Source organism: Myotis daubentonii, chromosome 19 (genome assembly GCF_963259705.1).
Source record: "Myotis daubentonii chromosome 19, mMyoDau2.1, whole genome shotgun sequence".
Classification (NCBI taxonomy): domain Eukaryota; kingdom Metazoa; phylum Chordata; class Mammalia; order Chiroptera; family Vespertilionidae; genus Myotis; species Myotis daubentonii.
The window spans coordinates 25,675,525-25,698,146 of record NC_081858.1 but is presented as its reverse complement, the minus strand read 5'-3'; the positions used below and the strand labels follow the sequence as shown (position 1 = coordinate 25,698,146).

The 22,622-nt window shown below is 51.0% G+C and overlaps 1 protein-coding gene across 3 annotated transcripts in view; it reads right to left on the bottom strand.

Moving 5' to 3' along the window:
• The window catches only part of NF2 (NF2, moesin-ezrin-radixin like (MERLIN) tumor suppressor), a 67,885-nt gene that overhangs the window by 25,929 nt on the left and 19,334 nt on the right, over positions 1 to 22,622 (bottom strand). For all 3 annotated transcript variants that reach the window (XM_059675903.1, XM_059675902.1, XM_059675901.1), the window contains exons 3-8: positions 20,968 to 21,090; positions 18,135 to 18,218; positions 8,770 to 8,838; positions 7,344 to 7,426; positions 6,037 to 6,112; positions 2,370 to 2,504 (exon numbers count right to left, since the gene is read on the bottom strand). In XM_059675903.1, coding sequence (XP_059531886.1) covers positions 2,370 to 2,504; positions 6,037 to 6,112; positions 7,344 to 7,426; positions 8,770 to 8,838; positions 18,135 to 18,218; positions 20,968 to 21,090 — 570 coding nt within the window. The remainder of the gene's footprint in view (positions 1 to 2,369; positions 2,505 to 6,036; positions 6,113 to 7,343; positions 7,427 to 8,769; positions 8,839 to 18,134; positions 18,219 to 20,967; positions 21,091 to 22,622) is intronic.

The window sequence follows — 22,622 nt, the reverse complement described above, 5'->3', positions numbered from 1 at the left end:
CAAATAGGTTTGGAAAGATCTGTTCTCGGGCGTTTCTTTCTCGTGTTATATTGTCGCACAACGGGCTAGCATGAGGACAGAAAACAATCCTCTGGGTAGCTTTCGGTCAAATTAATTTAGAAGCGGTATTGCCTCCGTGTAGGCTGCTGTTTGTGAATTTCGTAAGCTTGTTTTTGGCCTCGCTGCAGATCCCGGAGCTGTCAGTGGGAAACCACACGTCATGTGGAAACCGCGGGCTCTGCGCCATGCCAGGGCCGCACAGAGGATCAATGAGTCGCTTAAAATAAACCAACGTTTCTGTGTTGACAGCAGGGCTGTCAGACGTAACTACGAAGGCTACTTCCTATGAAGTCCAGTCAGTCTGGGGTCTCCTTAACCGTGCGAGTTATTGACAGGACGAAGCATGAGGGCGTCCTGCCCCCGGAGAGGGCGTATTGGAGTCTGGTGTGCCGGGCCACCCTAAGGGGGACTGTAATCCTTGGGCTCTGGGAGAATGAGGGTTTGGGGAGCCTTTAGCACACACATGTGTGCGTGTGTGCAGCAAACACCCTCCATAAAATTAGAAATGAAAAACTGCCCTACCCTGGCACACCGACTGCTTGAAGTTACGTGGGATTTTCCATTTAAACACTTAAAAAAAATAAAAATAAATCTGTAAATGCTCATCGCCTGGGCTACTTAGCAAAATTTGAAAGCCAGAATGTTTTGAGTTAAGAAGCTCAATCTGGCCCGGCCGGCGTGGCTCAGTGGTTGAGCATCGATCCATGAACCAGGAGGTTACGGTTCGATTCCCGGTCATGGGTCAGGGCACATGCCTGGGTTACAGGCTGGATCCCCAGTGTGGGGCCTGCAGGAGGCAGCCGATCAATGATTCACTCTCATCATTGATGTTTCTTCTATCTCTTTCTCCCTCTCCCTTCCTCTCTAACAAAACAAAAAAAAGAAGATCAAGCTGTCAGGTCAAGTCTGGACGAGCAGATCGCAACCTCGTATTAGAAACGGGGGCCGGACGCTCGTCTCCGGGAGCTGCTCCCAGGAACGAGAAAGCAGGAAGCCTGCCTGGGGGAGGCGGCTCCGCGGGCCACAGAGCTGTCAGTTACTCCACGCTCAGCGACCTGGCTGCGCGGGTGCCAGCATGGCGTTGGGCACTGTCGGGCCCGCGCTCCTCTGCCTGGTGCCCTGTGATGTGGCTTCAGGGAACCTGGAGTGCAGGCCCTGCAACCCCGCTCCCCGGACACCGGTCACCTGATGCCTCTGCATCGCTGCTGCCTGTGCTGTGACACGGGAAACCCAAGCCCGGCCCTACTCTCCCAGCAGCGTTCCTGTGAGGACTGAGCCGGGGCGAAGGGGCTTGTACTACGTCACCGTTCCCTGCGGCGTCAGCCCCATCGTGACGTCACTATACCTTCCTGGAGGGCTCAGACAGGATTGTCTACATCTTCGCTTCCCCCTACAATACCTAAGGCAACGCAGACGCTCAATAATTCCTTTAAAACTAACAGAGAATGGCCCTAACCGGTTTGGCTCAGTGGATGGAGCGTTGCCCTGCGGACTGAAAGGTCCCAGGTTCAGTTCCGGTCAGGGGCATGTGCCTTGGTTGCGGGCACATCCCCAGTTTGGGGTGTGCAGGAGGCAGCTGATAAATGTTTCTCTCTCATCAATGTTTCTAACTCTCTGTCCCTCTCCCTTCCTCTCTGTAGAAAATCAATAAAATATATATTAAAAAAAAAAAACTAACAGAGAATGAATAAGTGAACAAACCAATGCATGCAGGATTATAGTGTTTGGGAGATGCTGTATAGAAATACTGGAATTCTAACTTAGAGTGATCTACGTGATTTAAACTTAATTATTCTCGAATTCTGGTAGGCAGGTTAGCCTGATATCATTATTTATTGTTGATACACTCTCTCTCTCTCTCTCTCTCTCTCTCTCACTCACACACACACACTCACACGCCCACCATACGCATCAAGCTGGACACAGAGAAAGGGTTTAATATCTACCACACTTACAATGCAGAGAGACTTTCTCACCAAAAATAGGAAGCCAAATACTAAGAAAAGGTGACGTGTGGGGTTGGTTTACTGTTTGTCCTTTTGGGGTTCAGCTCTGACAGGTTGAGCCCCCAGCCTCTTGTTAGCAGGGCGGGGGCGGGGGGGCGGGGTAGGGATGCTATTTGAAAATAGAATGCCAATACTATCCTGTAAATGCTATAAGAATCAATAACCAAACGCCCACAGCCTGGGCAGGAAATGACTTTCCTGTAACAGGAGAAGAGGGGCTGGGGACCCCTCAGCCAGGAGGGGAGGTGGGGAAGGCCTGCGGCCGGGGGGGCCCCGGCGCGCCTGCGAGCGGACAGGCCCTACCTCCTTGTCGCTGTAGGAGATGTTTCGGATTTCATTCCATGGGAAGGAGATCTTGGGGGTCAGCCTGTTCTCGGGGTCGTAGATGTGAAGCCCCAGCGCATCCACACCCAGCAGCAGCTCGGTGCCCTTTTTGTTCTGTGGGTTCAACAGAGAGCAGCCGCTGTCAGCTCCGGCCGAGGCCCGAGGTCTCACTCATCTTCCCCCGGGGCCTGGCCCGCAGCGTGACAGATGACAAGCTTCGGCGGGTCCCCACAGAAGCCACGGCTCTCGTGTCACCTGGGGGGGCCTCCAGCTTCCTGAACCGGGGGCAGGTGGAGACACAGCCATACCATTCTTATGACCTGCGTGTCCCCGGAGAGGGACGGCTGGGGGCGCCTGCCACTGGCTTGACGGCTGAAGTAGCAGCAATCTAAGCATTGCTGACCTCCGATTAAACAGCCAGGTTATCCGAGATGTGAAATAAAAGCCTGTAAGATGAATCATTTCTTATATCAAAAGAAAAATAAACTGTTGGCCCGGCCGGCGTGGCTCAGTGGTTGAGCATCGACCTACGAACCAGGTCACGGTTCGATTCCCGGTCAGAGCACATGCCCGGGTTGCGGGCTTGATCCCCAGTGTGGGACGTGCAGGAGGCAGCCTATCAATTGATTCTCTCTCATCATTGATGTTTCTACCTCTCTTTCCCTCTCCCTTCCTCTCTGAAATCAATAAAAAATATATATATATATATTTAAAGTGTATCTTAATGTGATAAAGCAAGTACAGTAAAGTGTTCATTGTAGAATCTACGCAGTGGGTTTGTATGGGTAATCGCTATAAAAAAATTCAACTTTCCTGTATGTTTGAAATTTTTTATAATAAAATGTTGGGAAAATATATCAAAATGAATGATATGCAAATGACACCTCCATGAGGCTGTTTAAAAATTTAGTTGATTGCCGAAACCGGTTTGGCTCAGTGGATAGAGCGTCGGCCTGCAGACTGAAGGGTCCTAGGTTCGATTCCGGTCAAGGGCATGTACCTGGGTTGCGGGCACATCCCCAGTGGGATATGTGCAGGAGGCAGCTGATCGATGTTTCTCTCTCATTGATGTTTCTGACTCTCTATCTCTCTCCCTTTCTCTCTGTAAAAAAATCAATAAAATATATTTAAAAAAAAAATTTAGTTGATTAACTATCCATGTGCTCTATACCTCCGTATGGCAGCCCTGGTCAGCAGTCAGAGCCGCCCGAGGGCCAGCACCCGGGCCCCCAGATCACCGACCCGGCTGCGGTCCAGAGGCCACATCCTCCAGCTGCAGGTCCGTCCGCCCGCCCGCCCGCCCACCCGCGCTGTGGTCTGGCCGTTGTATGACGGCGGCAGGAAGCTCCCTGCACAAGGACCTAAGGCATGTGACCCCTGGCCGACAGCAAGGAGACTAAACCAGACTCAAGGGCAGGAAGACAGATCTGCAAACTGAGAAGGTGCCTGGACCCTGAGGGGAAGTGGGGACCTAACAGCAGGAGGAGGGGCGCTCCAAGGTTCACTTCTCTTCTCGTTCCAGCACCCCGAAGGCCGGTGCCCTTAGCACACCGCGAGAGCGCTTCCTCCGCTTGCCCGCAAAGCTCCGGAAACCATGTGTTATGTTAACACGAGCGAGGCTTGGTACTCTGAAAACCCATGGTACCTTCTGGAAAACGAGGTATTCTATTATGGTTTATTTTTTCTTAGTTTGGCTTTTAAAAAAGAAAGGATTCCACCCTCTGCCTTCTATCATTATGACTCCAGCATTTCAGAGAGAGAGACACACACAGCTTTCAGTACACACACTGATGGGGAATGCAGGAACTCGAACACAAAAGACTGCGATGGCCATTAGCTTTGTTGCGTAACATAAGAAACCACACACACACACACAGAATGATATCGGACTGCTTGACGCAACGGTTGTTTCAGGATTGCAAAACACCAGTTTTCTTTGAAGTGAGGTGGTGGGCATTACGGAGCAAGAGGCACTGGGCTGACAACCCACGGAAATGTGTTGAAATTGGTCCGGCCCAGAAGAAGCCAAACGATGAGCAAATTCAAATTAATTAAACTTCAGAAAATAAGCTTCTGCATTATTATGGAAAATCTTTTAGGCACCTGCTTACGAGATGACATCACATAACTTGTCGGTGGGCCTTGTTTTAAGCAAAGTAATCCATTTAAAAATCTGTATTGCCCTGACCGGTGTGGCTCAGTGGAGAGCGTTGGCCTGCGGACCGAAGGGTCCTAGGTTTGATTCTGGTCAAGGGCATGTACCTTGGTTGCGGGCACATCCCCAGTAGGGGGTGTGCAGGAGGCAGCTGATCGATGTTTCTCTCTCGTCGATGTTTCTAACTCTCTATCCCTCTCCCTTCCTCTCTGTAAAAAATCAATAAAAAATATTTTTAAAAAAATAAAAAATAAAAAAATAAAAATCTGTATTTAGGAAAGAAAAAAAAAAATCAGGTAGACAGCTTACCTTAGACTGTTTTAAATGTGTTCCAGCCAGAACCGGTTTGGCTCAGTGGATAGAGCGTCGGCCTATGGACTCAGGGGTCCCGGGTTCGATTCCGGTCAAGGGCATGTACCTTGGTTGCGGGCACATCCCCAGCGGGGGGCGTGCAGGAGGCAGCTGATCGATGTTTCTCTCTCATCAATGTTTCTGGCTCTCTATCCCTCTCCCTTCCTCTCTGTAAAAAATCAATAAAATATATATTTAAAAAAAAAAATGTGTTCCAATGTACCCAGATTTAATCTAACATTTTCAGGGACCCCAAAAAGGAGAGCCAACCATACCGCGATGGTCGCTTTGCCGTCCACGCTTCTGCAGTTTGGAGCTAGCGATGAAACATCTCAATGGGTTCGCAGGAATTCCTTTGCAAGGAGCATCTAGCAGGCCGGAAAGGCCCAGCCGCAGACTGCAAACAAAGGCCGCCCTGACGCAGGAGCGACTGGCTCCCAGAGGACCGTGGACAATTAATGGTCTGAATAAAAATCCAATTAGCCTGCCAGTGAGAACAAGAGTCCACACCCACGCCAAGCAGTGAGATATAAAATCGGCTTTCCTCTCCCCGTGCCCTTGGGGAAGGAAGTACTTACAGGTCCTCCCTGCGGGCCCGGACCTCACGGAGCCCGATGGAAATAATCAAATCAAATAACGCACTCAAGCATTCAAACAGGTTTCTGCTCAGCCCGGGACCAGCCCCAGGCCCCAGAGGCTCCACCGACACTTAATTACCTCGGATCTAATTGAAGCCCCACAAATAGACAACGAGGCTGTAGGACCCTTTCCCCTTCTCTCCTTCACCACTGAACCGTGCAAGAGTCTCCCATCCAGCCCCAGCCGGTTTGGCTCAGCGGATAGAGCTTTGGCCTGCAGCCTGAAAGGTCCCGGGTTCAATTCCGGTCAAGGGCACATGGCCGGGTTGTGGGCTCGATCCCCAGTAGGGGGCGTGCAGGAGGCAGCCGATGGATGATTCTCATCATTGATGTTTCTCTCTCTCTCTCTCTCCCTCTCCCTTCCTCTCTGCAATCAATAAAAATATATTAAAAAACCAAAAAAGCATCTCCGATCCAGAATGAGAAAGGAACGCATTTCCGCAGTCGGGGCCTGGGTCTGTCTCTGGTTGCACACAGGGAACTCGGAGAAGCTTCCACGTACCCGGATGGCGAAGTAGTTCACGCCGTACATCTCCAGGTCCTGCGCTATCTTCAAATATTCCATCTCGGCCTCGTCCCTGTGGGGAAAGGAAAGGCACTGTCCCTGGAGCTGAGAGAGGAAACGGGAAGTGAGCCAGAGCAGGCCCAGGCGACGCTCTTCCTGACCCGGAGTCTATGCTACACAGCGACGTCCAGCAGGCTCTCCCATCCGCATCAACACAGGAGAACAGCCCTGGCTGGTCTGGCTCAGTGGACAGAGCGTCGGCCTGCGGACTGGAGGGTCCCGGGTTCGATTCCCGTCAAGGGCACATGCCCGGGTTGCAGGCTCGATCCCCAGTGTGGGGCATGCAGGAGGAAGCCGATCAATGATTATCTCTCATCATTGATGTTTCTCTCTCTCTCTCTCTCTCTCTCTCTCTCTCTCCCACTCCCTTCCTCTCTGAAATCAATAAGAATACATATTTTTTTAAAAAAAGTTAAATGGAATGAAAAGATGATCAGTTCCTAAAGTGATCAGGGAAGTGCTGATTAATATTTAAGATACGTTTTACCTTTTAGATGATAAAAGTTGGGTTGATAAAAACAGGTGTTGGGGAGAGCATGGGGGGGGGGAGTGGAGACACACACTGCTGATGGGCACGTAAGCAGGCACTACCTTTTTTGGGGGGCAATTGGGTGGCACCTGTCAAAACTCAAAATGCATCCTTCCTTTGACTCAGCGACTCTTCTAAGGCATCCACGGGCAAGTCACTCAGACCAGTATGTCACGGTACAACTGCAACACGTTTTGTAGGAGTGAAAAACCTCTAGCTACTCCAGATGCCATGGGTGGAGAAATCAGCCCAAAACCTGTGAGCTGTCTCTACGGTGGAATTCCTAACACGGAACGAAATCACCAACGCGTACAGGCCCGCACACCCCGGCAGGCAGGGAGTGCCCGCGCTCACAAGCGCTGGGGGAAGGATTCCTACAACACTGAACATACTCCTGGTTCCCTCTTTTCTTTTACACGAGAGGCCCGATGCAGGAAATTCCTGCAAGAGTACTCGTAGGCCTTCCCTCCCCCGGCTGCCGGCACCGGCTTCCCTCCAGCACCCGGGACCCAGGCTTCCCCTCGCAGCCCCGGCTTCGTCTGCAAGGTCAGCTGGAAGGACGTCCGGTCTAATTAGCATATTACGCTTTTATTATTATAGATGCTACAGTAATGCGCTTTGTTCGACAAGCATGTCCTAGTTTTGTCGTCTGGTTTTTGTGTTTTTTTTTTAAAAGCCCATGAAGAAATATAAACCCCATAGGAAGCCGCCTCACCTGGCCCGACCTCGGTGCTCCGCGTACCAGGCTGTGATTCTCTCCTCCCACATCTCTGGCGTCATCTGATACAGATTTATCACCTAGTGAAAGAGAGAGCAACATAAAAAACCCACACACACAGGGAGGTTCGGTATCGTGTGCCATGTTTATCATGACGCATCACTTCGACAAAACAGCACGGCTATTTTCCTTTTTTCCTTAGATATATTTTTATTGATTTCAGAGAGGAAGGGAGAGGGAGAGGGAGAGAGAGAAACATCAATGATGAGAGGGAATCATTGATTGGCTGCCTCCTGCATGTTGGACCTAGGCATGTGCCCTTGACCGGAATCGAACCTGGGACCCTTTGGTCCGCAGACCGATGCTCTTATCCACTGAGCCAAGCCAGCCAGGGCAGCACGGCTGTTTTCAAAAAGCCACGCACAGGGAGCCAGTCGCACGCAGGGGTGGGCGTGTCAACAGGCACCATGCAGTGTGAGTCACAACTCGGGCAGCGGTGCCGCCCTTCAGGCCTAGGTGCCCGCCTTGCCGGGCAGGGCCCCCCCCCTTTCCTGGGCTGTGTGTCCCAGAGGGAGGAGCTCAGCAGTCTTGGGCTCACTGATCGGGGGGCCGGCCTGCTGGGCCAGGCTGCGTGGGCTGTGGCCTTCGCCTGCACAGAAGCCGTCAGAGGGGCAGGGAGAGCCAGGCCAAGGGGAGGGGCAGGCCTGTACTCCGCGTGACGGGCGAGTGGAGCTATCAAATCAGAAGCAGCAAAAGGGAGGGAGGGCCTGCTTCTGCGACGAATGAACAAGACGAACAGCACGGAGGAGTAAAAACCACAACGCCCACCCCTGACTCGTCTCCTCTCTGCACCCCACGCGGCGGCTCAGGGCTCGGCCCCCTGTGCTGCGCGTGCGCTGCTCCACACCCCTTCCCGGGAATCACGGATGCTGACTCCCGACCTTTAACGAAAGGGCCGTTTGCAGGCCACGCGGGTCCTGGCAGCCACAAACTCATTCCATGAACCTTTGCTTTTTTCATATTCTTAACAGAGATTCCATACTCTTCACTCCAGGTTGATTACAGCCCGGCCGGCGTGGCTCCGTGGCTGAGCGTCGACCTATGAGCTAGGAGGTCGGGGTTCGATTCCCGGTCAGGGCACATGCCCGGGTTGCGGGTTCGATCCCCAGGGAGGGGTGTGCAGGAAGGAGGCAGCCAATCAATAACGCTCTCTCATCACTGATGCTCCTATCTCCCTCTCCCTTCCTCTCTGGAATCCATAAAAATCAATATATTTTTTAAACGAAAAAGAAAGCTTGATGACAAAATGTTCATAATAACGTCCTTGCCACCTCCTTCCGTTATTCCTTCAAGTCCGTCGGTTCGCCGTCCTTCAGGCCACACACCTGCGATCTCTTCCCAGACAGGGAACAGGATGCCTTACCCTTTTTGGGAGCAATTCCTCTTGGGCCAGAAATCCCCGCTTGTGAACAGAAGGGTCGTAGTCGCCGTACTGGAGAGAGAGAGAAGGGGGGGGGGGGGAGGGAGCAATTGAGATTCCAGAGACAGCTGTCATTTCTGAACGGCTGGGCTCCGGCCCAATTCCCTCCCAGCTCCAGGGAGCAATTCAATCCAGATGACAAGCCCAGATTTCAACCTTGCTGGTGTGTGATCCCTGAATGAAAAAAACTCAAAGCCGATCACATCTCTGAACGCAGTGGCGTGATCCCCGAGGGCGAGGCGCTAATGAAAACGTGACGTCCTGTTTGCAGGGAAAGGAAGCTGTGGTTTCTAACGGTCGGAGAAAGCAGCCGCTCCGGGTGCATAAGCTTCGGAAATGAAGCAACGAAAGGCGACTGGCCGTTGCGATGCGCAAGGTGTGATAAGAGCCTTCCCTGCTAATGGCTTCTAAGTGGCTGCTGACCGGAGCCGACAGCTTGGGGGGGGGGGGGGGGGGAGAGCTGGGAACATGGCTGGCGCCGTGTTTAATGCCTTTCATTCAAGGCTCTGGAAAATGCTCTGGGAAGACGGGACGCCGGCGCTGTCACTCACGTCTGTCATCCAGACAGAGACACGAGTGAAAGGGGAACGGGCTTTCCTAACGCTGCAGGGCAGCTCGCCGCAAGCGCCGGACGCGGGCCCTGAGCTGCCCTGTGTTCTCCCAGGAGAGGAACGCGCAGATTTACTTTCCGATCTAAGGAAAATAATCCTTTTCTTTCTCAGGACACTTAAGCCTGCCCAGGAAATAATGAATAAAATAAAATAAAATGGAATTTTAAAACAGACAAGAACTGGGAAACCTAGAGAATGTAACAAAGCCCGGCTCTCGTCAATCAGCATTCGGTGGCTTTTCTTGGGGCCAAGCCCACAAAGCTCGGTATTTTAGGGGGATCGTCTATACACATGTATCCGTTTGGCCACCAGCAATGGGAAAAAGCAAAAGAAAGGCTGAGCCCAAGCTGCTGGCTCCGGACACCACTAGCTCGGGCGGGGCCGGGGCCCGCCTGCCCCATCCCTCCCAAAGAGCCTCTAGGCCAGCGGTTCTCCACCTGTGGGTCGCGACCCCTCGGGCGGTCGAACGACCCTGTCACAGGGGTCGCCTAAGACCATCCTGCATATCAGGTATTTACATGACGATTCACACAGTAGCAACATGACAGTGATGAAGTAGCCACGAGAATAATTTTATGGTTGGGTCACAACATGAGGCACTGTATATTTAAAGGGCCAGCCCTAACCAGTTTGGCTCAGTGGATAGAGCGTTGGACTATGGACTCGAGGATCCTGGGTTCAATTCTGGTCAAGGGCACATGCTCAGGTTGCAGGCTCCATCCCCAGAAGGAGGCAGCCAATCCATGAATCTCTCTCATCGTTGCTGTTTCTATCTCTCTCTCCCTCTCCCTTCCTCCCGGATAGCAATAAAATAATTTAAAAAAAATGAAAATAAAAAAAATAAAGGGCCAGAAGGTGGAGAACCACTGCTCTAGTGGGACTCCTGGTGTGTTTTCCAAGTGAAGTCACACCCCCAGCAACAGACACTCCCGCTGTGGGGCTGAAAGGTGGCTTGTCAGCAACCTTAACGCGGGCCTCATTCCCACACCGCCCTACGATAGAAGCCCCACGAATGACTATTTCTCAGGAATCTCGTCATCATCGGACGAGCGGCGGAACGGCATTGCATCGTCTTCTGAGCGTTAACGGGATTAATCTGTCGAAGGTAAACGTTCAAAATGCGCCGCAGATTCTGTAACCCCGTCTAGGCATTTCTCCGTTTCGGAAACGGGAAGGGACCTGGCTGGTCTCGCCCTGGGAAAGGCCTGGGGGTGGAGTAAGTCAGTAACTCTGAGCTTGCATGCACTGCCTCGGGAGGCGGGTGCCGAAGGTTCAACCCCAGCTCTCTCACTCATTAGCTGCGACTCTGGGAAACCTGTGACTCAGTTTTCCCGTCTGTAAAATGGGATGAAACAGTATTTACCTTCCAGGACTCTTACGGGGATTCAACGGAATCATACCCAGGACGTTTCAGTTTAAAACATGATGGCCATCTGGGACTCACACATTTTTTTTTTAATTCCCTGGAGCTTCTGGTTCCCATCAGCCCCTGCTGTCAATTAGAGAGGGGAGCCTTGTCCCTCCCCCTGACCCTCACATCCATAATGTTCTTCATTTTATTTTTTTACCTCAATATAAAGATAAAAGGAAAAAATAGCCGAAACCGGTTTGGCTCAGTGGATAAAGCGTCAGCCTGCGGACTGAAAGGTCCCAGGTTCAATTCCGGTCAAGGGCATGTACCTGGGTTGCAGGCACATCCCCAGTGGGAGATGTGCAGGAGGCAGCTGATCGATGTTTCTCTCTCATCGATGTTTCTAACTCTCTATCTCTCTCCCTTCCTCTCTGTAAAAAATCAATAAAATATATTTTAAAAAAAAAAAAGATAAAAGGAAAAAATAAATAAATAAAACACGATGGCCGACACGCAGCGCTCAATACAACCTGACGTTAAACGATAAAAGCTCAAGCTGTGTCCCCTCTCTGCGTGTTTTCTAATTCGTCAAATGAGAACGCCGGTCCTAAAGGGTTTGAAGTGGGGGCTGCAGAGTATTCCTGCTGTGGCCTTGAGTAAGGAGCACCCCCCCCCCCAACCCTCCACTTCCTCATCTGGAAAGCAAGGATCATACAGCGCCTGCCTCATGGCGGGTGGTAAGGATGAAGTAAGACAATCCGGGTAGCATCCTGCGTGGTGCCCAGCTCCTAGTTATAACGTCGCGTATTATTGTTAACCTCTCCGCCATTTAGAACGACACCGGTCACTGCCTGCCTCTCTGATTTTTTAAAAAAAATTATTATTATTGATTTCAGAGAGGAAGGGAGAGGGAAATAGAAACATCCATGATGAGAGAGAATCACTGATCGGCCGCCTCCCACACGCCCAGTGGGGGATGGAGGCCGGAGCCCGCAACCCGGCACGCGCCCCGGGCCCCACGCTCCATCCACTGAGCCAAACCAGCTAGGTTTTTCCGGGGGCAGGATGCTGAAGAAAGCCCTGCTCGTCGCATTTGCGTGCCTCGCAAGAGCGCTGACCGGACTCTAATGCACAAGTAAGCAGATATGCAAAGTTAAGGCTGTAAATCCAGGTTCCGAGGGCTGGTAAGATTAACGACCCACATTATCATACTGAGCTCCCAGCGACTCCGCTGATCAAATAGGTTACGTCTGAGCAATGCAGAGGCAGCAAAGACTCGGCTAACAGAGCCCGGGCTAACTCCACCTGCCACATGAAAGCCGCCTTGATGTGTGAGTCGGCTCTTAAATGTGCCTTCAAGAGACAGAAGGAGAGGAAAATCCTTAGGTTGTGGCAGTTGGTGAAGATAAAAGGAAGTCATACCCCAGCGCGGGAGGAGACGGCGGTCCTCAGCCTTTTATGTACAAAAGCATCCTGAGACTGTAGCCAGGACTGAGCTGCCTGTGGAGCCAGCGACGCTGGGGTTTCAGGTCTCTGTGCCCAGCTTTATACTCATAATTTGGATTCTTGGGTTGAAAAAAAAACACAAAAAAACAAAAAAACTCCTGAAGTTATATAAACTTCAGGCCCCACAAAACCTGGATCCACCCCTGATATAAGGCAACTGAATTTAAATTCAAGGCAGGAGTTCTCCATGTATGGGAGGGATGCTGGGGAGTCAATTCTTACATTAAGCAGATATTGACTATCCTTCTGGATGTTAAATACTCTCCCCTGCCTGTATGCATGGAAAATTAGACAAAACGCTCTGAACAGGATCTCACAAAACATAAAAGATTTCATTGATGCATAAATAGCATAAATAATCAGACCCCTACCGCACCTCAGTCACTGGAACACAGATGGATTAAAGCCTTAAACCGTCAATGAAAAGCCCACAAAATACCAGGACAAAATTTAGAAGGACATGTGTATGATAATGGTGGGGGAAGCCATTCTAAAAGTCACTCCAAACAGCAAAAGATTGACAGTCTGACACATGAAGAAAAAAAATGATAAAAGGTTAATACCCATCATAAATGGAGATCCTATAAATCAACGAGAAAAAGATAAACAGTAGAGGAGAAAAACGGGCGAATCATACACACCAGCCTCGCAGAGGAAAGCAAATCTATGAAAAGACGCTCAGCCCCAATGGTAAGCAAGGAAATGAAAACTTTTAAAAATCTATTTTTTTTTTCCTGTCAGATTAGCAAAAATGTAAAAGACTGACAGCATGAGGATGTGGAAAACAGGAATTCTCACAGGCTGTTCTTAGAAGTTACGGTGGAGGGCAATTTGGCCACATCTTTTTTTTTTTTTTTTTAAATTGAGATAAAATTTACATGCATACCATTCACCGTTTGCAGTGTATGATTTCGTGGTTTCCAGCATATTCAGAATGTCGTGCAACTATCACCACTCTCTAATTCCAGAATATTTCTTTGTCCCCCAAAAAACACCTCATACCCATGAGCAGTAACTCCTGATTTCCTTCCTTCACCCCATCGCCACCATGAGAGCTGCTTCCTGTCTTTACGGAGTTGCCCACAGCGGTCATTTCATAGAAGTGGAATCACACACTCCACATCATTATTTACATTTTAAATGTTCTTGCCCTGACCGGTTTGGCTCAGTGGATAGAGCGTCGGCCTGCGGACTGAAGGGTCCCAGGTTCGATTCCGGTCAAGGGCATGTACCTTGGTTGCGGGCACATCCCCAGTGGGGGGTGTGCAGGAGGCAGCTGATTGATGATTCTCGCTCATCAATGTTTTTAACTCTCTATCCCTCTCCCTTCCTCTCTGGAAAAAAAAAAAAGAACTTTTTTTAAATGTTCTTATCCTTCGACCCAGTTATGCCGAGTCTTGGTATCTATCAGAGAAACGTTGTCCACATGATCATATTCACGGGTGTTTGCTACATCCGTCTAAACAGAAGAATAGAAAGAAAAACAAACCTAAATATCTCCCAGTAAAGAGAGATTTAAACAACCCAGAGTCCCTCCGTTTTATGGAATAGTGCTCAGTGGTTTTAAAACATGAGATGGGGCCCTGACTGGTTTGGCTCAGTGGATAGAGCGTCGGCCTGCGGACTGAAGGGTCCCAGGTTCGATTCCGGTCAAGGGCATGTACCTTGGTTGCGGGCACATCCCCAGTAAGAAGTGTGCAGGAGGCAGCTGATCGATGTTTCTCTCTCATCGATGTTTCTAGTTCTCTATCCCTTTCCCTTACTCTCTGTAAAAAATCAATAAAATATATTTTTTTAAAAAAATAAAAATAAAATATGAGATGGGGTCTACCTGTTCCTGCAGTTTTCAGTGAAAAGGGCACCTTGTGCAGGACTCCCTCTGGAATAGAGTCACCCAGAGGGAGGGTTCAGGGGTTGGCGGGGGTGTCTGCTCACCTGACCGGCCCCTCCCTCGCCCCTCGCCCTACAGAGGCCACGCCAATGCACAGACCCTCCCGGCAAGTAGATGAGCTTAGACGGCGCTTCTATTGCGTCCGTGGATTTATTGCTCCCTGTCAATCTTATGGGCTTGGAATGCTGCCTTATCGTCACTCTAATTTCTCTTTCTCTTGATTACTAGTGAGATGGAACATTTTTTGTTTTGTTTTGACTCATCATTCTCATTTTCTCTTCCTTAAAGTGCCTGTTGTTCATACGCCTGGCACCCATTTTTCTGCTGCCTCTTTCTTATAAACGTTAAGGGTTCTTTTTTTTTTTTTTTTCGTTAAGGATTCTTGACGTTCAGGGATATTGATGTAATTCTACCTCTAGAAACCTACCTTAAGGGGAGAAAGCTTCTGCATGTTCATATAAGGCATCGCATAAAAGGATTTTCAGAAAAGCGCTGTTTATAATAGAGGGGGGAAGAGCAGGAACCAAGCCTACCTCTTCCTCAGAAGGGAGGAGGGCTAAACTAGCTTTATTTGTCAATGGTTTCGATACAGTGGTTAGAACTAATGGGCTAAATCTATAGATAGAACACAGATACAAAAAAAAAAAAAAAAAAGAAGAACACAGATACATCTAAAAATCAACGCTGAGTGGGGAAAATCGCATTTTGTAAAAAGGATGTGCAAAAGAGACAAGCGGAGGGAAGCATCATTTATATCAACCTTTACCTCCTGGGTTTCTTTTTTTAAAAATATATTTTATTGATTTTTTACAGAGAGGAAGGGAGAGGGATAGAGAGTTAGAAGCATTGATGAGAGAGAAACATCGATCAGCTGCCTCCTGCACACCCCCTACTGGGGATGTGCCCGCAACCAAGGTACATGCCCTTGACCGGAATCGAACCTGGGACCTTTCAGTCCGCAGGCTGACGCTCTATCCACTGAGCCACACCGGTCAGGGCCCGCCTGGGTTTCTTTAAGTCAGCGCCTCCCCTCCAACTCACCGCTGCCCGAGGTGTGAACCTCATTCGCAGTCTCTCCCCGGGAGGACCCCAGTCTGCTAGCGGGGCTCCCTGTTCCCAAACTCGCCTCCCCCTCCAATATGTCCTTGCATAAGCCACCAAAAATCTGCCTAAAATCCGACTGGGAATCAAACCGTGACCTCCTGGTTCGCAGGCTGAAGCTCAACCACTGACCCACACCGGCCAGGCTAATTCTTTTTTTAATGGAATTGGTAGCCCACACTGGGTGGGCAGGATTTGGAGCAGAATGGAACTAGAGGACGGAGTCAGGATGGGAGACCTGGGGTCCGACTGCCGAACTCCGCACTTTGCTCTTGCCCCTCGCGGTCAGTTGCTTGAGGGAGGTCTCCAGGCAGCACACATGCCGCTCACTGAATCCCAGGTTCAGCCCGGCGGGCGTGGCTCAGTGGCTGAGCATCAGCCTGTGAACCAGGAGGTCACGGTTCGATTCCCGGTCCGGGGCGCATGCCCGGGTCGCGGGCTCGACCCCCACTGTTGGGGGGGCGTGCAGAAGGCAGGCGATCCATGATTCTCTCTCATCATTGATGTTTCTATCTCTATCTCTTCCCTCCTCTCTGAAATCAATGAGAAAGTTTTTTAAATTAATATAAAGTATTGTGACTTTAGACAAATTATTACTCCTTCCTGAGCCTTCAATTCGCTGCCGATAAAATAGGCAAGATACTTTCAAGCCCTGGCTTATGGCAAAGGCTACACTGAGAATCGCACAAAACATGCATGTTGTAACGCTTTGTAAGACGATAAAACACTACAGGCATCTAAGATCGTATAAATACCGTCATCAGAAATGCCCTCTTCATATTAAGCAGCCGTCCTGGAAACTGGGAGCATGTTAAAATCACCCTTCGTTTCCCAAATGCAGACTGGAAGTCATAGATGCGCTTGATTTGTGAGAGCCCGAGAATTTACACCGGAAAAAAAAACACCCAGAACCTCCTCCTCCATATGAGCCACATATGTGCTCTGTGAATCACTTTCATCTCTAAATGAGTAGGGCTTTCCTACGGTGAAATCTGTTTAAGCAAACATCTGCTGGTTCCCAGACAAGTCTGCCCCTGCCCCCCACCACACACACACACACACACACACACACACACACACACACACACACACACACACACACAGGTGGCCTTTGAATCTGTGGCTCAAAACCCATGCAGAGAAAACGCTGCCTTTGAGACGGAAGCCCTGCAGGGAGAGGTGGTGTCCTTGAGGGCTGGGGGCCTCCTCAGCTGGGGAGAGAACGTGAACAGGAACTCCGTTCCGGACCAGGAAGTGCCTGGATTTAATGAGAGCGACAATGACTGCTTCATCACTGTCAGGGTGATCCTGATTGAAAGGGCACATTTTTTCCTGTTATTAATATTCTTAATCAAAGCATAAAAGGAAGCATATGTCTTAGTTGAATCAAGGCCCATTTTCTGTGGTTTGGTGTGGTGTTTTTTTTCCTCCCTCCAATTACTCATTTTTCTGGGCAGTGGAATAGGGGGAGCCACGAATTCTGCCTTTAGCTTCACCCCAAGACCCCCCCGGATGACCTTGGGCACGTGGCGGAGTCTGTATTGTGACAGAATCCACACCCTCTCGTGCCGGCCGGGGAACGCTCTGCGACCATTAGCTTAGTCATCAGATGACTCCGCGTCACCGAACGGCTCCCGGGGCTTGTCGGTCTGAGTAGCGTGTATAGACTCTTTTCTCCTCCAAGTGACAGGCTAATTGGTTACTTCCTGACTTTGACCCGAGATCGCATTAAGCTACTCCAGAAAAAAAGCAGGCTGAGGAGTTAAGAGCGTCTTATTAATTTTTGTAACACTGCAGGGATATGGCTTTAGGGGACAGCTCTAACTACAAAGGAAAACAATAGCAAAAGACGATACTACAAAAGTAATCAAGATGCCCTAATTCTGGAACATCTTTATGCTGCGGTGAAAGGTCGTGAGTGAGCAGAGGGGACGAGAGAAAGTGGCACGTGCCTGAAACGGAAATCAGGGGGACCGCAGGCCCCGTGGGCGGGCCCTGTCATTGGTCTTATAGAAACAGGGAGGACAAAAACACAAGATCATTGGTCTTCCTTTCCTGCCATTCTCAGTCGCTGGGAATGCACTTCTGCTAGCCGGACAGCTCAGCTGGGCTCAGCGGCCACGGAACCCGCAGCGCCCAGCCGTGAGCAGGGTGGCATGCCCATCAGGGGTGGATGGAGTGGGCCACCTTCTCGGGGACGGTGAGGTCCCCATCCAACGGGGCTGCTGGTCCACAGAAGATGAGTGGGGAGTGAGGACCTGGGCCTTTCTGACCTAAAGGCCATGTTTGACCCACACTGAAGATCATAAATTCCTTTTTCCTGGTTCATAATAAGAGAGGTTGGGCCCGGCCGGCGTGGCTCAGTGGTTGAGCGTCAACCGATGAACCAGGAGGTCACGGTTCGATTCCGGGTCAGGGCACAGGCCCGGGTTGCAAGCTCGATCCCCAGGGTAGGGCGTGCAGGAGGCGGCCGATCAGTGATTCTCTCTCATCATCGATGTTCCTCTCTCCCCCTCCCTCTCTGAAATCAACAAAAATATGTTTTAAAAAAAAGAAAGAAAGAAAGAAAAAGAAAAAAGAGAGGTTGGTTCAGTAAATGTAAGGAACCACATGTGCACAATGAGAGCACAAAGAAAAGTTACCAAGTTACACTCTTATTTGTACACATACACACACACACACACACTCACGAGACTGTACAAAAGTGAGACTTGGCTCCCCCAGGGCCTTCCCCCTTGCTGGGGAAAGTCTCCCTAAAGTCTAGGAAACCCCAAGAACCAGATGACTGGCGCGGCCCGGCGGACACGTCCCTGCCCCGCAAGGCTGAGTTTTTCCCCTTGGCGCCTACCTTGGCCTGGACGGCGTACGAAGCCAGCAGCACCGAGGCCTCGGGCGGGCAGTAGATCTTTTCGTCCAAGATCTGCTTCTTCACCTGAAAGGGGCGACAGGGGACACGTGACACGGGGTACGTGGCCGTGAGCCGCGCAGCTGGGCACGGCGGACGCCGCAGGGCGTCCTGATGAGGGCCGCCCGCCAGGCCGGCCTGTTAATGAGGCTCTGACAAAAGGGTATGCTTTTTTTTTTTTTTAATTTTATTGCTGCAGACAGGTTGGGAGCTCAGGCGCTGAGCAGTTCCTGGTGAGACGGCCATGCGTGAGAACCCCTCATCGCCTCTGCTCACGATCAAGGGCTGAGGCGGAAAGACAGCTCATGGTTACAACTGGGATGAGCCCTGGCCGGTGTGGCTCAGTGGATAGAGCGTCGGCCTGCAGACCCAAGGGTCCCGGGTTCGATTCCGGTCAAGGGCACGGATCTCGGTTGCGGGCTCCTCCCCGGCCCAGGCCCTGGTCAGGGTGCGTGCAGGAGGCAACCCATCGACGTGTTTCTCTCACATCGATGTTTCTCTCTGTCTTTCCCTCTCTCTCCCACTCTGTCTAAAAATCCATGGAGAAATATCCTCAGGAGAGGATTAACAACAACATCTGGGCCGGGACAGAGGAGCGGCTCTGATGGGGCTGCAGCCTCAGCCCCGCTGAGCGCACGCAGCACCCGCGGGAATGGCGTCTGCTTTCAAGTCTGAACACAAGAGAAAAGGCGGCGAGGCCACTGAGTTATGACTGCGGGGAAAACACCATCGCTTTCGATACGGCTGCTCTAAGGAAAAAGGAAGCGATGAAGTGGGATCGATTAAACTGTTAAGCACTCGTGAGGTCCAGGAAATATAACTCTTAAGCCGCAATGTTGAACGAACATATCTCAGGGCACTTAATTTCTTAGACGCAGCGGCGAGGGAGCCGCCGGGAGTGGGGGGCAGCGAAATAAAACACGACGGGAAAGCCGGCTCTCCCTTCACAGAGGTCAACAGCCACCAGATCCACTGCGCCTCGCTCGGCCGCGGAGACGCTCCGACGTCGCCGTGCCAGGGGAGGTTAAGCCAAAGGCGCCTGAGGCACGGGCACCGCGTCCCAGGGCTTACGAGAGAGCCATCTCCACAGCGCAAGGGCCTTCTGGGGCCTGGGGGAGCCTGATGTGGTCTCCTTCAAAGCAGTGCGACTTCCTCGTCCTTTGGTTTCTTTTCAAAGGGGGAAAAGCCACACTACAGAAAACCTGAAGGACTTCCCATGGAGCAGGACGTGTTGGGATGGGGGAATATGTATGCACATATGTATATTTGTGTGTGTGTGTGTGTGTGTGTGTGTGTATATATATATATATATATATATATATATACATGTGTGTGTGTATACATATATGTGTGTGTATATATATATATATATATATATATATATATATATATACCCTTTTTTTTTTTACAAGGTTCAATCCTCAGCCCCAGTCTGGGCACATGCAGGAGGCAACTAATCAATGTGTCTCTCTCACACCGATGTTTCTCTCTCTGTCTCTCTCCCCCTCCCTTCTTCTCTCTAAAAATCAATGGAGCATGACCGGTTTGGCTCAGTGGATAGAGTGTCGGCCTACAGACCAAAGGGTCCTGGGTTCGAGTCCGGTCAAGGGAGTGTACTTAGGTTGCAGGTTCCTCCCCGGCCCGGGGCCTGGTCGGGGCACGTGCAGAAGGCAACCAATCGATGTGTTTCTCTCACATCGATGTTTCTCTCTGTCTCCCACTCTTCCTAAAAATCCATGGAGAAATATCCTCAGGTGAGGGTTAACAAAACAAACAAACAAAAAAACTGGGGGGGGGGGGGTGTTGTTATTAACTTAATATTTCCTGAATGAATGCAATAGCCCGAGGCTCGAACTAATTTTTGAGCCTGGGCTACGTGACAGACCATCCACTACTGGGAGGTCATGTGATTAACACCCCGGCTTCAGTCTTCCCCATGACTGACAGTGGGCACCTTCGGGCACGCCAGCAGCTCCAGCGCCAATCACTGTAACTCACCATGAAGACTGGGGAAGCTCCGATCGAGCCATAAGGACACCAGCAAAACAGACAAGGTTTCCACCCCCCCAACCCCCCACTGCGCCCTCGGACGGCCAGCTAGCTGTCTTGGAACCTATCGCTAGCAACGGACTCCTAACCTCTTCGGCTGGGCTGAGGGATTACTTACGGAATGCCTACTGCGCACTCCGTGAGCCCAGCCTTTACGGAGCTCGGAAGCTATGAGGGAGGAAGGGAGAGCTGAGAGGATGACAGGCGAGGAGTAGCACATGGACAAGGAGTAGCATCAAGCGTGACGTGCGAAGCTCCATGTGCGTGGGGTTAACCAGGCGGCGCTGGCGGCCCGGACTCCCGCCTTAACGAGAACGGACGCTGAAATTCTGGGAGAACTATTCTTCGTAAGACTCCCTTTCGGCTCCCTTTGCGACCGCTGAGGACTTTCAGGTCAGCGAGCAGAAAAACGGGACCGATCGTCAAAGAGGTTTCGAATCGGGCAGCTCCCTGTCCCCCAGTCGTTCGCCATCACACGTTTGCCGTTTCGCCTGACGCCGCTTCTCGCCACTCAAATCTAGTCCTAGTCTAGAGGCGCTGTCCGTTCCAGAACCGAGAGGACCGGCTTTCTGGACGCAGGACCTTTTCACCGCGTGAAGCTCCGGGGACGACACGGACAGTCTTCCTCCCGCAGGTCACCCTGACGCCTCTGCAAACCACCACGCCTGAGGGGGCTTTCCCGTCGTGGGGCGGGGGGGGGGGGGGGGCAAAGCACGGACTACCGTACCTGCAGGAAGAATAAATGCTGCGTGATCTCCTGCACCAGCTCCTCCTCGGCGTTCTCGGGGTAAAACTTGGCCAGGAAGTGGAAGGTGACGGGCTCTTCCTTCGAAACATCGTGGTCCAGCACCTGCGGGATCGCAGGGCAAAAGACAAAACAGGCTACGTTGGCCCCTCTTCCCCCCACGCCCCATCGGAGAACCTCTTGCAGGGAGCGCATAAATATTTTTTCCTCCTCTAAAATTCATCACGTGCCTGGCCGGTGTGGCTCAGTGGTTGAGCATCGACCTATGAACCCAGGAGGTCCCGGTTCGATTCCTGGTCAGGGCGCATGCCTGGATTGCCGGCTCGATCCCCAGTGTGGGGCGTGAGGGAGGCAGCCGATCAATGACTCTCTTCTCATCGTGGCTGTTTCTCTCTCTCTCTCTCCCTTCCTCTCTGAAATCAATAAAAGTATATATTTAAAAAGTAATAAATTCATCACATTTCCCAGAGGTGGTGACTAACAGGAGGTATTACTTCAAACGGCCTTTCTGAACCAGGCTAATGAATGGGGGCCCGAGGGGTGAGGAGAGCGAAGATGAAGGCATGAATGTCCTCAAGGTCGCAGAGATCGTCAACAATAATAAATGTCTGACTCCGAGGTCCTGCCGCCCTTTATCGTAGGCGGAATGTTTTCTCTAATGTTTTTGAAAGTAGTGGAATATTCCTTTATTCCCTCTTCTTGCTGCCAACAACCCCCAACATTCAGGTCCATGTTGGAACGGAGCTTCGGATGGTGAACTGAATCTTTGTCAAATCAGCTGAACACCAGCTAAGCAGGAGACGCGACACGTGTCCCTCGCGGCGACCCTGTGTTTCCAGGGACCTCCAGAGACGCCCCGCAAGGACACGTGGGTGCAGGCAGTAAGCCACTCGCCTTTCATCTCCCAGCGATCCCATCCACCCCCCCGAAAAGCCTGCGCCATCTGCTCTCCAGAACGAGTTTCCCTCCAGGCCATAAACATGCCATTAACATGGGTCACAGTTGATTTCCTTTGAGCAGCGAGGCACCGTGGCTCCTGATGCCCCCGGTCCGATAGCCATTTGGCCAACGCTCGGGGAGACGATTTAAATTCACTTCGCTGAGAACCACAAGAAGATACGAGGAAGCTTTGCTGTCTCTGGTAGATCGCTCTCCACGCCCCGGTCCAAATTCCAATGGGTGGTTCCCAGGAGACTTAACATAAACCTGATCTCGGACAATCTTTTTTTTTTTAATATTTTTTATAGATTTTTATTTTTTTTAAATATATTTTTATTGATTTCAGAGAGGAAGTGAGAGGGAGAGAGAGAGAGAAACATCAATGATGAGAGAGAATCATTGACTGGCTGCCTCCTGCAGGCCCCCCACTGGGGATCGAGCCCGCAACCCAGGCACGTGCCCTTGACTAGAATCAAACCTGGGACCCTTCAGTCCACAGGCCGACGTTCGAGATCACTGGAGAATACCGTGTGAAATATATAACCTGCGGGATTCCAACACGAAGACTCAGATGAGTGTCCATCTGTCAGTAATGTGAACATGTGAGTTTAGAGTCAAAGTGGCAGAAGTCGGGAGGCTTTGAATGTTTATCATGCCATGTGGCAGATAATAAAATCAGGCTCCATTTGGGGTAAGAA